This window comes from Protopterus annectens, chromosome 6.part0 (genome assembly GCF_019279795.1).
Source record: "Protopterus annectens isolate FY-2018-M chromosome 6.part0, PAN1.0, whole genome shotgun sequence".
Taxonomy (NCBI): domain Eukaryota; kingdom Metazoa; phylum Chordata; order Ceratodontiformes; family Protopteridae; genus Protopterus; species Protopterus annectens.
Genome location: NC_056737.1, coordinates 1,058,597,068 through 1,058,612,248, shown reverse-complemented (window position 1 = coordinate 1,058,612,248; position 15,181 = coordinate 1,058,597,068). Strand labels below are relative to the sequence as shown.

Sequence of the window (15,181 nt, the reverse complement as noted above, 5' to 3'; positions counted from 1 at the left end):
TCCCATTTCCAAATCAGGGAGTAGTAAGACTCCCCCCTGTAGTAAACTGCCTCAATGACTTAACTTTATATCTTCCAAGCCCTGCTCAACTGACTGTCCGTTAGAGGGAAAGATTGCCCTGCATGCAAAAAATTGGAAACTCATTACCCAGGACAAATGGGTTTTAAATATAGATGTTAAGTTGTCAATCTCGCCTTCATTCTTGCTGGATGGGTTCGGAGCCGATCCTCGGCTCCGACTCAGCACTTGCTAAGCTCGAGAGCTAATTTTACCAGCTCGAGGCAACCCTATATCCCATGATGCAAGGCGGAGATTACTCGGATCTCGTTTGCCGCTTCGCTAACGAGGTGCCTTCTTTTACCAGCTCTAGGTAAGCGAACTTTTCAGAGACTTTTTGTCTACCCCCTTTAACTTTATACATATAAATATTATTTTTTGTTAATTACCGACTCACGTTAACCCTATTCCTGTCAGTGTTCCCTTCTTTTGAGTAAATATTCCTTTACCCCTAGTTAGGCCTTAGGCCTTCCCCTCCCTAAATTTTTCCTGTCAGGGATTTTTTTGTGTGCGACTGTCTGTTATCCATGTTTAATTGTGTGTGAGTGTGTTTCCGGTGTTTCATCGACACAGTTATGTCGAAGGACACCAAGGTCTCAGGCTTCAAGAAGTGTGACTCGTGCTGTCAGAAGATGTCTCTGACAGACTGTCACACTTCTTGTGTTTATTGCCTGGGACCTTCGCACCTGCAGGACTCTTGTGCTATCTGTCATGCTTTCAGCCCAAGAGTCCTGCAGGAACGAAAAAATAAGCTCATATTAAGGGGCTTATTAAAAACCGAGAGCTCCCCGACTAAGTCGGCGCCGGGGAAGCCCTCGAAACCTGTTAAGCCTTCGGCTCAGGCTTCCAAGCCGTCGGCTTCAGGTTCTTCAGCCAGAGCCGATCTTTCTAAACCAGTATCAGTATCGGCTCCATCCGGCGCCGATACTCTCAAGTCTAGACACTCAGTGTCAGCTCCGGCTGGAGCCGACGTATCTTTGGCTCCGATGGCTCCATTGATCTCAAAAAAGAGATCTCGATCCCCTTCTGTGGAATCTATTCATTCGGCTCCGAGATCACCCTTGCTCTCGGAGCAGAGCCATCGGAGCCGATCTTCTCGGTCATCCAGGCTATCTGATCACGACCTTGAGAGAGTGGTGAGTAGACTATTAAAGTCTCAGGCATTGGCCCAAATACTCCATAGCCCATCTCAACAGATGGTAGCTATATCACATCCACCGAACATTCCTCCTTCGACTCTCTTACAGAGCTCGGGCGAGCTCCTCGAACGGTACCGTTGTGACTTCGAGCCGATACCACCCATTTCGGCTCCGGTCCTCGGCCCGATTTCCTCCTTGAGACCTTCATTGGAGGGATCCGGGCGTCTAGTCTCTCTCGGCTCCGAGGGGGCAGTGGCATCAGACCTTTGTCCGACCCCTGCTTCCCTCCTCGGAGCTTCAGCGTTGGTGAGCTCGGCCCCGACATCTGCCTCGGAGCCTTCCCTCTCGGTGAGGCCTGGGGTTCCTTTCTTTTCGGAGCGGGAACTTTCTGGTCTCTCTGATGGGGGAGCCTTCGAGGTGATGAGGAGTGTACTAGCCCCTGGGCTTAGTCAACGGACAGTTCCATCAGCTCCTCCCACTACAGTGCCTGCTGACGTCTCTTCCCACTCTCTTGCTCCTGGACACAGAGATCCAACGCCTCAGGTTTCCCCATTGGGAATATCTTCCTCTTCCGAGGCTTCTCCTGATCCGTCAGGAGAACCCCCCCCCCCCATAAGAGGACATGTAAGAGGAAATATAAATATGTTCATAAAACACACAAAAAACAGCTATTGAAGAATTCTGTTAACTACAACCTTAAGAGCACAGGGTTGTTAAATATCACTGAAACAGAGCAGAAAAGTGTGTGTGCGTGCGTGTGTGTGTGTGTATATGTATGTGTATATATGTATGCAACAGAGCAGAAAAGTGTGTGTGCGTGTGTGTGTGTATATGTGTGTGTATGTGTATATATATATATATATATATATATATATATATATATATATATATACACATATTTACATACATATACACACACATTTATATCAATGTATTTTCAAAAGCTTATAAGAAGAAGTAATGCTTGTAGCCAGCTACACGTGAAGGCACAACAGAGGAGAAACTTACAGAATCAATTCCTTTATACCACCAAGATGAAAGGCTTTTCTTAAGTTAAACCCTTGGGGCAGTCAGATAGAAACAGAGAACTACTGCCCAATATTTCACTCTTAAATAATAATGGAGACTGAAACAGAACACAAGTAAAGAAATCTTGGAACTTAAGCCGGAGATATATTCACAAAACACAAAATTTTAAGAAAGTCGGACAGTGGCACTGGACTTGAGAGATATGGTGACAGTTAATGAGGCAGTCAGACTCCCGTTTAGATAAATGTGAAAGGGGGCTGAAGATAAGGAGGAGGGGGAAGAAGCTTGAATACAATCTTTTCCTCCGTTGAAGAGGAGAAAATGCCTTATGGAGCTGTGGTAAAACACCTCTCTCAGAATAGGAAAGATTAGGGGAAGTTAATTTGAAGGACCCGGAGGAATGCTTAAGCTAACATGATGAGAAAAGCTTTGATGCTGAGAACTAAACTGACTGAAGTTACTAATTCCCAAATCAAAAGTGAAAATTTCTTTGACAGAATGAGTAAGGTTTGGCTGAGGTAGTAAGGAAGGCAGGGAAAGATGATCACAGGGTGGCTAGTTTGTCATGACAAGAGGATTTTGATTCTTTAATTTTCTGTATTGCTCTGTCATGAAACTTATGTTTTGAAAACATCTTTCCATTTTGTTGGGGCATTTGCTCTTTATCAAAAAAGAGACCATCCTCTGAAGAATAGTTTCTCTGAAATTTGAAGACAGGGGAAGGAAGATCTGATTAAAATCTTGCTCCTCTTCTGTAAACTCTTGGAAAATGTCATCTGCAGCAGGGCCAAAACGATTATTCTTATCAACAAGGAATCTAAAAATTTGGATTTAACATCTTCTGGTAGGGACTGCAGTCTAAGCCAAGAGAATCTCCTGCAGTCTAAGCCAAGAGAATCTCCTTCGAATACTGGCTAAGGCTCTTGCCACCCCCATAGTGCCTTTTTTAGGCAAGGCTCAAAAGACAAACCCACCTCCATAGACAACACAAGAAAGAAAAAAAAAACTAAGGGTAATGCTGCTCAACACCAGAAGTCTAAACCTCAAGATGCATGCACTCGAGGCTCTCCTCAGTATGGAGAATATCGATATCTGTGCAGTGACAGAGACCTGGATCAAGGCCCCAGAGAGCACCCCAGCACTACCAGGTTATACCTCATACCATGCTTTTCGGCCCCAAAACTCGGACTGAACAACAAAAGGAGGGGGAGTATCCATATTCATCAAAGATACCCATACCTCCAGGTTAGTGGCACTACACGAAACATCGGAGACCATCCATGTACAGTTAACAGTGGGCAAAATTGCTTTTCAGTTTGTAGCCTGCTACAGACCACCCTCCCAAACTCAGGAACCCCACTCGGCCTTCCTGAGAACACTGGAGAATATGAAGGTCTCTCCAAACACAATAATACTGGGTGACTTCAACTACCCAAAAATCGACTGGGAAAACTTCTCAAGCCCCAACACCCTTGCCCAATGGTTCCTAGAATTTATAAACTCAAATGCTATGGAACAACTGGTCACCACTCCCAAAAGAGGGGATAACATACTGGACCTGGTCATCACCAACATGGGGACTCTATGTTCCATACCAGATGTATGTTCCTCACTGGTAATATCAGACCATAAATTAATCTCACTATCCTATCCCCACCCCCAGCCAAGGAAATCACAGTGAAAAATTTCTCAAAAGCAAATTTCACACTTCTCAAAACCGAGGTGGAATCCTTCAAAGCCACCGGGCCAGTGGAAAATACTGCCCAAACAGCAGAATCCTTTACAAATGCATTCTATGGACACCTACAGGAATGCATGGATCGTGCTATCCCAAATAAAACCAAGACTCACTCCTACAAAGGCAGGAGACCAGCCTGGTGGACCCCGGCCATAAATAAGCTATACAACAGAAGGAGAAAGCTACTACATGATGGAGCAAAATCCCAAAAAGGGAAGGCATTTCTGATCAGTACTAGCAAGAAACTACGATCCCTCATAAAATTATCCAAGGCCAGCTTCGAAAAAAAATTGGACAAGACACTAAAGATAATCACAAGGCCTTCTTTAGTTATGTCAGGAATCTGGGGGGGCAACTCCCAGATATGATCTGAGTTAGTACAAAATGACAAAAAATACACTGATCTCGCAGACATTGCCAACATCCTGGCAGACAGGTTCAGTGCAAACCCCCCCCCCTTCCCCCCAAAAGACCAAATGTCTATCCCAACAGAATGTAGCCTCCCTGACATCACAAATGCAGAGGTGAGTGCTGCCCTCTCCAAAGCAAAAAACACGGCATCAATGGGACCAGACGGTGTCCAGGGCTGCGTCTTGCACGAGCTCCAAGAAGAACTAAACCCTCACATGAAGTCACTGTTCAATCTCAGCCTTGCTACAGGATATGTACCCAAAGAATGGCGTACAGCAAAAAGTGGTCCCGCTCCACAAAGGTGGTGCCACAACGGACCCAGGAAACTATCGCCCTATAAGCCTGACTAGTCTGGTCTGCAAAGCTATGGAGCGTATCATCATGGAACTCATAAACAAGGACACTGGTAACCTCCAGACACTGGATCCCACCCAATTCGGCTTTAAGGGCAGATCTTGCCTCTTGAACCTGGTCGACTTCTTTGAAACAGTTACCACGGCCATAGATGAAGGGAAGGTAGTCCACACGGTCTACCTGGACCTCGCAAAAGCCTTTGACACAATACCTCACTCGGGCATCATAAATAAGCTCACCAGCTTAAATATCAACCCCTATGTCACAAGATGGGTTGCAAACTGGCTCAGGGATAGAACCCACATGGTCAGTATTGCAGGTGCCATGTCAGACTCCAAACCAGTTACAAGTGGCGTCCCACAAGGCTCAGTCCTGGGACCTCTCTTGTTCGGTATATACTTCTCTGAGGTACAGGCTAATATGGGAGGACTATGGCTGACCAAGTTCGCAGATGACTGCAAGCTGGGCGCCATAATCGACTCTCCAGCTGACACAAGCATCCTCCAAAAGGGTCTCACAGAGACGGATAACTGGTGCCAGAGCCATGGCCTTAAGCTAAATGCCAAAAAGTGCATAGTCACCCCCCTTCGGGAAAAACAAAGTGCCCACAAATTACCACATAGGTGGCAATCCATTAAGTACAAAAGAAGTAATTAGGGATTGGGGACCCAAGTAGATAGAAACCTCTCTTTTGACAAGCACACTGCCAGAGTGGTTAGAAAGACCTTCTATATAGCCCACCTTATCACAAAAGGGTTCACATCTAGAACAAGAGAGGTCATTGTGCCCCTTCTACTCATCAGGCCCATAATTGAATACAATGCCCCATTTGGGATGTACCTTACCCGACAGCTGCAGCAACTGGAGAGGTCCCAAAAGTACCTCACCAAGAGGATCAAGGGACTCAGATGCCCTATGCAGTTTGGCTAAAGAAACTCCAGCTCTACTCAGTTGCTTACCGCCTACTCAGAGGTGATCTATGCCTGATGTATAAAGCCATGTCCAACCCAGAATTAATGGACATGCTCCACCTCAGGAAATCAAAATCCCTTAGAGCTACACGCTCCAGGGACTTAAACCTCAGCAAAGAAATAAATAGGACATGCTGGAGGGACAGATTCATATCTCAGAGGCTGCCTTCACTCTGGAACAGAATCCCAGTCCATGTTAGGCAGAGCCCCTCACTGACCCTCTTCAACAGAAATCTTGACGAGTGGATGGGAGATCGTAAGTTCACCCCTGGGATCTCTTCTGTGTCCCTGCTAGACAGGGGCACAGTAAACTAACCTTAAAAGGGCTATCTTCTGTGACCTACTCTACAGAGGCACGGTAAACCGATCTAAAAGGGTGGCGAAAGCCAAACACACTCTGGCTAGGCTTGTAAATGCCCCAGGGCAGATAGCCTAGTATAAACCTATGAACCTATAAAAGATATCCATTAGCATCTGCTCTGGACGATGCATCCGTTGCATCATAACTGCATTTCATTGAATGTATAAGCTACTTAAGTGGTAGATTTCAGAAGAGAAAGAGCCGAGGTCTGAAGGCATACTTGACAAGTTTTACTTCGGTTTGCATAAGACAGATTAAAAAATCCCTTATTATATGGGTTTGGTAATTCAAGGTCTGGAAAAAGAGTTGCAGATATGTAAACCTTCTTTCTGTATCTGTCAGTAGCACTGCTATCTTTGTCATTAATCAATGCACTAGAATATGGGCAACATCTTGGTAAGTTTGTCAAATTCCAGGGAAATTACAGTAGTGTCAGATAAAGGATTTTAATAAAGAAATGTATTGGAGTCAGGAACTTTATATATAATCTGTCAGGTTTCTTGAGGTGGAGGTGGGGCTAAGATTCTAGACTAAGAGAAGCAGTGACAAGAGTATCACGTAAAGCTTCCAAAACTGTCAGAATGGCAGAAAGTTTTTGCGACTCCCCAGTATAAAAGGTTATAGCATCTTCTCTGCATGTGACACCTGCTTACCTTACCCAATGGAAGTGCTGCATTATTTTAAACACTAACCCCAAAGTAAAACTCCTTTATGGGGAATCAGGAGACGAAGTGTCATCCACCTCATATTCAAAACCCACAGCTGAATGCTTCTGGGAAGAGTAAGCCAATAAATCTACACTTGAGTCCGAGTCTTCCTCCTCAGAAAAAGAGAATCTTTGCATCTCCTTTGAGGAAAATAATGAATGTGAGCACAAGAAAAGAAATGAGGGGTTTTTAAGGAAATGAGAAAAGTCATATCAATATTCTTCTGAGGGTCCTAACTGAAGGAAAATGAATGGTATGCTTGGTCATCTTTTTAACAGGAACACAAATGTGCACAAAGGATGGGTCAGACCTCAGAGGTACTTCAATAAAGGTACCAGGAACTACTTCCTTGACTAAGATTTGAGGAATACCCTCAGGTCCACAGAGATGACCAGCAGTGGTCTCCTCTTCGCAGCCAAAGTGACTGTCTGATCAGTTGGGCTGCAATGTTTCGCAGCTGTGCCCTGCTGGCCCTTAACGGGGTCGCAACAGAGAGAACAGCTAAGAAACCCAGACAGGAGGACTTGTCAGGAGACACAAAGTGTTCAGTTTCTTCAGTTTCCCTTTTGCCTGGAGAGGGATGTCAGAATGCAAGCCATCTTACCCTGCATTAGCTCCGAGCCTTTGGTTCTCAAGGTAAATATTCAGAGAAGACAAATGGCTCCTTAGTATTGATGGTTCTTATAAAGAATTTGTCCCCTGCAGTCACATTTTTCCTCTTTTAGTTGACATGAAAAAATGTAAACGTTGTATAACAAAAAGATTTTCCAGTGGGATACTTAACTGCTCAAGCCAGATGAAACTGCCATAGGAGATATGGCTGACAGACTGAAGATGAAACGGTGGTTCGGCGTCTGGGCTGGTGATAAAGTTTTGAGGTACTTCATACCTATCTGTCTCATATGTAAGCACCTAGCTTTCACGTTTTGGTCATATTTTGGACATATTGAATGAGAAGATGATACCTAGGCTTTGGTACCTTGGCCAGGCATATCCCATTCATTCAAAAGGAGGGCACCTGCAGAATGAATGAACAGCACCTCAAGGAATAAAAAGAGCTGTAAAAGTCTCTTCACGATAACCTAAAACATGCCCACTGATGTACATTCTAGGTGTTTTAACAGAAACATTAACAACGACAAAGGCTGATGAAGGATCCCAAAACCAAGTTCTTACACTTGGTTGTAACAGTACGCTAATGTGTTCAACACTGAAAACACAAAAAGGTGAAGGCCAATCAATAGGCCCAAAGCTGATAATTTCTGGACAGTCACCAAAACCTTATCCACTGTTAAAATGCTGAAAACATTACAATGCTTTTTGGAGAGCTACAACTCTGAGAAATATTTTTCAAACAACTTTAGTTTTTTTCCGTAATCAATTCTTCAGCTTAAGAATATGGAATTTTCTACAGGCTAAGGCTTCAAGTTGCACAGCAATGAATCATGATGGATAAAGACTCTGCAAGTTCTTTATTTCAATAACATGTCTTAACACAGTCCACTGTACAGAAAAATTCATGGCAATAAAAATCAAACATGTAATGGTGGGAGGGATGGTTTTAGATGAGGAGAGAGACATCTCAAACAGAAGTTAAACATTTTTTTAAACAAAATTATGAACGGGGGGAGGGGGTAGAACCAGCTATGTTATGTTACAAGAAGAATGGTCATCTGTACTGGAAAGGTTAATAAAGGACAGATTCTCAAAGAAGGGCTGCTCACACTGCTGGTGTGAGAATAAATTATGCTCTGAGACAATCATTCATTCCCTGATAACTGATTTATCCAATTCAAAGGCATAAAAGAGCCAGAACCTATTCTGGCACTCAATGGGCACAAGGAACAGGTACTAATCATGTAAGGGACTAGTCTTATATATCAAGAAGCACCTGCACTTACTCTCAAACAAGATGCACACCTACAAGCAAATTCAGATACAGGTGTAAAAAGGAGAACTTGAAAGCTCAAGCAGACCCAGGGAGATTACAGACTTCACATAAAGCAACCCAGCTAGAAACAAAAGTAAAGAATCAAGCACTGTGACAAGACAACTAATTTTAACTAAATTTTGTGCTAATAAAAATTAAATCAGAAAACAACAGTACGGTAGTGAAGACTACAGTTAAAATGCAAGGAAAACAGGAAGTCTAGAGTGTTTCTGAAAACTGACCAGAAAAAGTCAGCATAATTTAAACATGCACGACTAATGGCTACAGCAAGTCAAATATTCCAAATGGCTACTTCTGAGTAAGATATTCCTTATTTAACACAGTTTAGCATTACCTTGCAATTCAGAAGGAGCTCATATTAAGCAAACAGCCAATATGATTAATGTATCCCAAACCATTATCCAGCTAATAAATGTCAAGAGAGAATATTGTAATAGCAGCAGCTCTGGTAATGAGTCAACTACTGACACCTTGTGGAATGCAAAAAATGCAACTGAGCTTTTCCGGAACCAATTTTCCATATGCTACAAGCTCTCTCCCTCTTTCATAACACACTACAGGTAAATGAATGCGGATGGTAATTACAAGCTAATATGCAAAAACACTAAGCCCAACTGGTACAATAAAGCAAATAGAAACTCAGGTTAAAAACAAGTCGGTACTGCACTGAAAAGCCTGAACCTCTTTAGTACTCACCTAATGAAAAGAAACAAATAAATATGCAAGTTAACCAACTTACCTTGATCTACTTCGATCTTTGCTCCTGTCTCTGCTGCGAGTTCTCTCTTTTTCCCTCTCCCGTTCTCTCTCTCGCTCCCGTTCGCGTTCCTTTTCCTTGTTCCGTTCCCGATCTCTCTCACGCTCACGTTCACGCTCACGTTCTTTCTCCTTCTCACGTTCACGTTCTCTCTCTCTTTCCCTTTCACGTCTCTCCCGTTCTCGTTCCCTTTCCCTTTCTCGTTCTCTTCTATCCCTCTCAATTTCTTGTCTCTCCTTTTCTTTTTTGCCCTTCTCTTCTTCAAGTTTCTATAAGCCAATCAAACTTTTAGCAGTTAGACACAACAGTCTCTATTAAAGTAATTTTTGGTGGACATTAGAAAACTAATGAGCAGCAAATGCACCAGTTAAGTACAGTGCAGGAAAAAAAAAAGTAAAAAATAAAACAGTCTCCAACTTACCGAAAAAATACTTTAACTGCAAACCTTTACACAGCACTTTGAAACAAGGAGCGTTTTCATCCTCAGTAACAAGTCTCCCCAATTTTTTTTTTGCACAGTGTGCTGCCCCCATGCTTCGTTTAAACACTGAATCTGAACAGGCAACAAATGATTTTCAGTAAACTGCATCTAACATGCTACTCGCCATTCTTCATCAAATCTCACCACAGTAAATATTCCCTCATATTATTGTATTTAATATGTTTCTCCTAATACTTCCTTTTGATAAATTAGATTTTTAACCAGTTCACCAGAAGGCAAATGTCCACTTTTTATTTTTTTTTTAATTTTTTTGAGCATCTACTGTTTAGCCTCAGCTCTATGACATGACAACTTGAAAATTTTTAAAATATCACAACTAAGCATAGGCAACCCACATGCTCTTAGCATAATGGAAAAAAACTGTGGTAAAAAGTCACTGCAATGTGATGTATTTAGTAGTTTGTTTCTACTTACAGTAGTTTGCCATAGTTCACGACTAAAAATCAGGTAGAAAAAAATCATCTAACTGGAAAAAGAAAACAGAAAATGCAAGGGCTGCATTTACAAAAGCACTTTTTACTAGTTAATGACAGTACCAACTCTGTTAAGGGAAGTTAAAAAAATAAAAATAAAAAAAGTATATCTAAGTTAAGCAAGCAATTTTAAATGGCACCAATCACAACATAATTATGCTCATGTAGTAACATGTCCATCCCACATGCAGGCTCAGACACCAAACATTACACTCAAGTCAGCAAGCTATGTTTAGAAGGAAGTACATGTTAACTAACGGGAGGAAGTGTACAGCCAAAGGGCAGCGTTTCCATCTTGAAGAAAATCTCTCTTTTTACCAGGTGAAGGGGAAATGGCAACTGAGTAAAACTGAGGGAAGAAAAAAGCAAAACATTCCAAAACTGCACTAACTTACGCCTCCACAAAACTGCATGGGACTATGACAAGCAGAAAAGAGAACAGATGACAAAGTCAGGCGGCACTTCAACGGCTCACCCTATTTATAAGGAAGCAAACTTGCTACCAGCTTCTCAAGTGGTTAAACTGTTTACAAAAGGGATGGTGAGATGAGGAGGAAGGGGGAGCACACACACTGGAAGACAGCAGTATAGTGGGGGAAAAAAAAAACAGATGTACTAAATTTTACCATTCACAGACTATGAATCAAAATATGCAACACATTTTAAAACTGACAATGCCCTTAACATGCTTAATATTAAACAGCTATGATGAACATACTAAGAAAAGGAGCATACAAAAAAACTGTCTTTGCCTATCTATTTCCAACAGGGCCCTGTCAGAATCAGCTTCAGCACGACAGGGCCTGGAAGCAAAAAACATACATCCTTAAATTGAGGTTGCTTCCCAGAATCTACTACACAATCATTGTATTTAGAACTGGACACCTGTATGGATATGTCTCACTGTTTATGACTGACTGCCTACAACCAAGATCATGGTTGAAACAGGCCACTGTGGATCGATCAGTCCACCTACTCAACAAATGATCAATAAGGCAAAAAGCTAACCACAGTCATACCAGCCTGGATGAAGCAGACAGTTCTCGAAATCAAAGAAATGGCCACACCCTGTGACTAAACAAGGCAACATACTCTGAATTTTTACTTGTATGCAAATTTCTAAAGTCATGACTAAAGAGGGCATGTGAAAGAAAACACACAAGGTGTACTTACCATGACATGGAATCTTCAACAGGGACTCCTGAAATAATTTTAAACAGAGGACCCAGAGTAGTAAAGGTTTTTGTTATTCCCCCAGCAGTCTCTTTCAATGGTACTTCATACAACCTGCAGCAATATATAATGGATGACTGGCAACATGTCCTCCATTTCTTTCCTGCTAAACCAAACCTGCTCATTTATAAACTTCCTTAGAGCTCAACGAAAAGTCTGACTGAAACAAAAAAAAGCTTTATAAACTACTATGATCTCGAAGTACCATGCTGCCCGATGAGCCTGAAAGTGAATTACACTGTTTCAAGATTCACTCTTCATGATCTCTACGACGCAGAGTACCTCAAAAATCTACTGTATATTACACCCTTGCATGACTCACGCAGCAGAGAGGATATGAAAGAAAAATCGATGGGAGAAAGTTACTTTCTGGCACTGGCTTTCCAACAATGATGCAGAATTGTCAGGCCAACATATATCGGTGAAGATTCTCCTCAGACAGACACTGATTTTGTATATCACATAAGAGTTGCAGAATTTTCTTTCAAGTATGAACTTAAAGGACAACGGGATTCTATTATTAAAGCTCACCTCCTCCTTTTTCTCCCTATTTATAGTTCCTGCTATGAATAAACAACACCACAGCATTTAAAATATTTTAAATCAACTGTTTCTCTCCACTAGAACAGTACCTTACTGTACTGTGGTGGTTTCACTTTCAAAAATCTTTTGTCCTGCCCTAGAAAAGCTTGCTGCAGTCTCCAATTCATTAATGCCATCAAGGCCAATGAATACAGATAGTTTTCTGGCCAATTCCCAAACCAAACTGACATCACCACGACCGTCCTAAAAACCCACCCATGCTGTGATATCACTGCTACCGAGTCCTTCCCCTACCCATACAGAAAGTAAAGGCTAGAACAAGAAAACAGTACACGAGTCAAGTATCCTGCTGTGAGCTGTCAATCACAGCAGGTAACAGCTCAAACTACCCTTAGCACTTTGACAGCTAGGGAAGTTAGGTGTGAAGGGGGGTGGGAGATGAGTCGTAGTAGTACAATTCAGGCTTCACAAAAGACTGCAATTCATTCATTCTAAAAAGCAGCAGCAGTAAAAGCACTTCGAAAGTCTGTTCTGTGGCATTTGCACTGTTTATACTTTAAGGAGTCATTGAACGGCATGAAATGTTACTTAAAATTGACCGACTGAAAGACAGCAGTGCATGCATGTAAAATCAATGCAGTAACAGGAGCTTTAGGAAGAAAGTGGCCTGCGTGAAGTCATTTTTTTTTTTTTTTTTTTTATAGACAAGCACTATGTTGTGGGATACCTAGAGGCAGAGACTAAACAATCAGGATCACTTCAAGATGTTAGACTCCATGTGGTCAGACTCAAATTACACACAAAAATATTTAAAAACCTGTAAATAGTCCCAGAGTGGTGTTAAAATGTAGGAAACACCAAACCATAATGAAATATGTTTTTGAGTCTGTGGGTGCAGTTGTCCTTTAATATACTACATACAGTAATTCTAAAGGAAGTCCAAAGATGCACAATGATGTTAGACTGCCTTTTAAATAAACCTACTAAAAGCTTTTCATATTATTGATGAAAGCTGTACATTTATTCACCCAAATTGACAGCCATCACGTGGACAAAGGGCACAAAGAGTTGGCATCCTCTACTAAGTTCTTCTCAACTGCTGTTTTTCTTTCGGCTTTTCCTGGTTAGGGGTCGCCACAGCGGAACTCTGGTCCGCTATTGATTGGCAGTCGATTTTTACGGTGCCGAGGTGCCAGCCCGACGCCTAACCTTCAACGAAGGCACGCCCATTCACGCATGTCTTTCGAACGCCACTAGACCACTACCAGGATAAAAAACTAATTCCCGATTACCTATAGAGAATACAAAAAAAAAACCCCTCCATTCTGCTTTCAGAGGAAAAAAGAAAAACAGTTTTGCTGATATTAGTAAACACTGATGCTGAAAAATAAAGTGTTTTATCTTCAACGATGCTCTGCTTGTTCTTGCACAAAAATATGTTATAAAAGAAATTACAAAGTTTGATCTTATTTTATAGAGTCTGGCCTTACCTGATCCAAATTTATCACATTACATACATACATATATACATTAACACATATTAGTGCACAATTAGTACAGACCTCAACCACATCTCTAGCAGCAAATCCAAAATACAGAACTCTACCCCCAACTTCAGGTATCAATTACCTGGTATTAAATATCAAATAGTAATACGTGGTGATGCAGCCTCCTCACCTCCTTAGAGATTTCATTATCATGCAATGGATGTGGACGGTCCCATCTAAAGCTTTTCAGTTCTTACTACATCTCACTGTTTGCCCTCACAACAGAGGGTGCCACTGGAGACAGAGTATCCCAAAACCCTCAAGAAATGCCAAACAGGTAAGTAGGGGTCAAGGTGGTCAGAAAATTCCAGGTATCTCCTACAAGGAGCACAGCAGAAGGTCAACTGTTATGGCGAGTTTCTCAAAAAAAGCTTCAAACATTTGTCAAGGTAGCAGATCTACAACAAAGGAGTGTGCCTGATAAGCAACCAAACAAAATACTAATACTGAATTTCTAGGGGCAAATAAAAAAATAAAAAAAATCTACCATACAAAATGTCATGCAACATGTTTCTTTGAAAGGAAAATGTTTATAGGGTCTGTACAACTTCGTAAAAGTATGCACACTAGATCAAACTGTACTAGCAAAGCAGCAGTCCTAAGGACGTATTAGATTAGGAATGGTGGTGAAACCAGCCAGCGGTCTAGAACAGAGCTTTAAAGACATGCAACACTCCTGGTAAATACAAATTTAATTAACAATAGTTGGTTATTTTAGGACTACAAGATTTTTAACTCTACAGCACAAGTGTGCGCCTCTGTTTTTTTAAGGCAACTTCAGAGTGGTTTATGGACATCAAAAACAAGGAATCTATTATGTTTTTAAAGCTGCATCAAACATTGTCAGAGGAATCAACTGCTTGAGATATGTAACGGATGCTACTTTTAGGACAAATTTAGAAACTACACCACGACACACAAATGTCCACAACAATGAACAGTGGCTGAGTGACTCAGACCTTTGACTAAATCACAGCAAAACAAAGTCAATGCTATTTGGTCTTGGGGAAATTTCCATTACCTCTACATCAATACCACAAAAGAACAGGTGACGCATGATAAGCTACTATATGTGACTACTGATCATAAATCATCAACTCTACTCTTCCATTTTAATTAATATTTCCAAAACTTATTTCTACAAAACAGAACTTGGCTGTACTGAAACTGACAAATAATCCGGAACTGTCTCAAACTATTCATTGTCTTGCCTTAATGTAATTCAACTGGTTAGAGCTTAACCATCGAGTCACTTCAACTAAAGACCACACAAAATTCACTAACACCTAAATATGTGCCCATCCCTTTCCATTCCACTTAATAAATACATTCCAAACAAGACCTTAACATTCACAAAATCCTAACCTCTTACAAGTAACAAGATTGAATAACTATGGGGATTCCCTAC

The 15,181-nt window shown here is 41.6% G+C and overlaps 1 protein-coding gene across 4 annotated transcripts in view; it reads right to left on the bottom strand.

Moving 5' to 3' along the window:
• The window catches only part of RBM25 (RNA binding motif protein 25), a 1,759,384-nt gene that overhangs the window by 289,678 nt on the left and 1,454,525 nt on the right, over positions 1–15,181 (bottom strand). For all 4 annotated transcript variants that reach the window (XM_044074670.1, XM_044074671.1, XM_044074673.1 and 1 more), the window contains exon 9: positions 9,458–9,744. In XM_044074670.1, the coding sequence (XP_043930605.1) occupies positions 9,458–9,744 (287 nt within the window). The remainder of the gene's footprint in view (positions 1–9,457; positions 9,745–15,181) is intronic.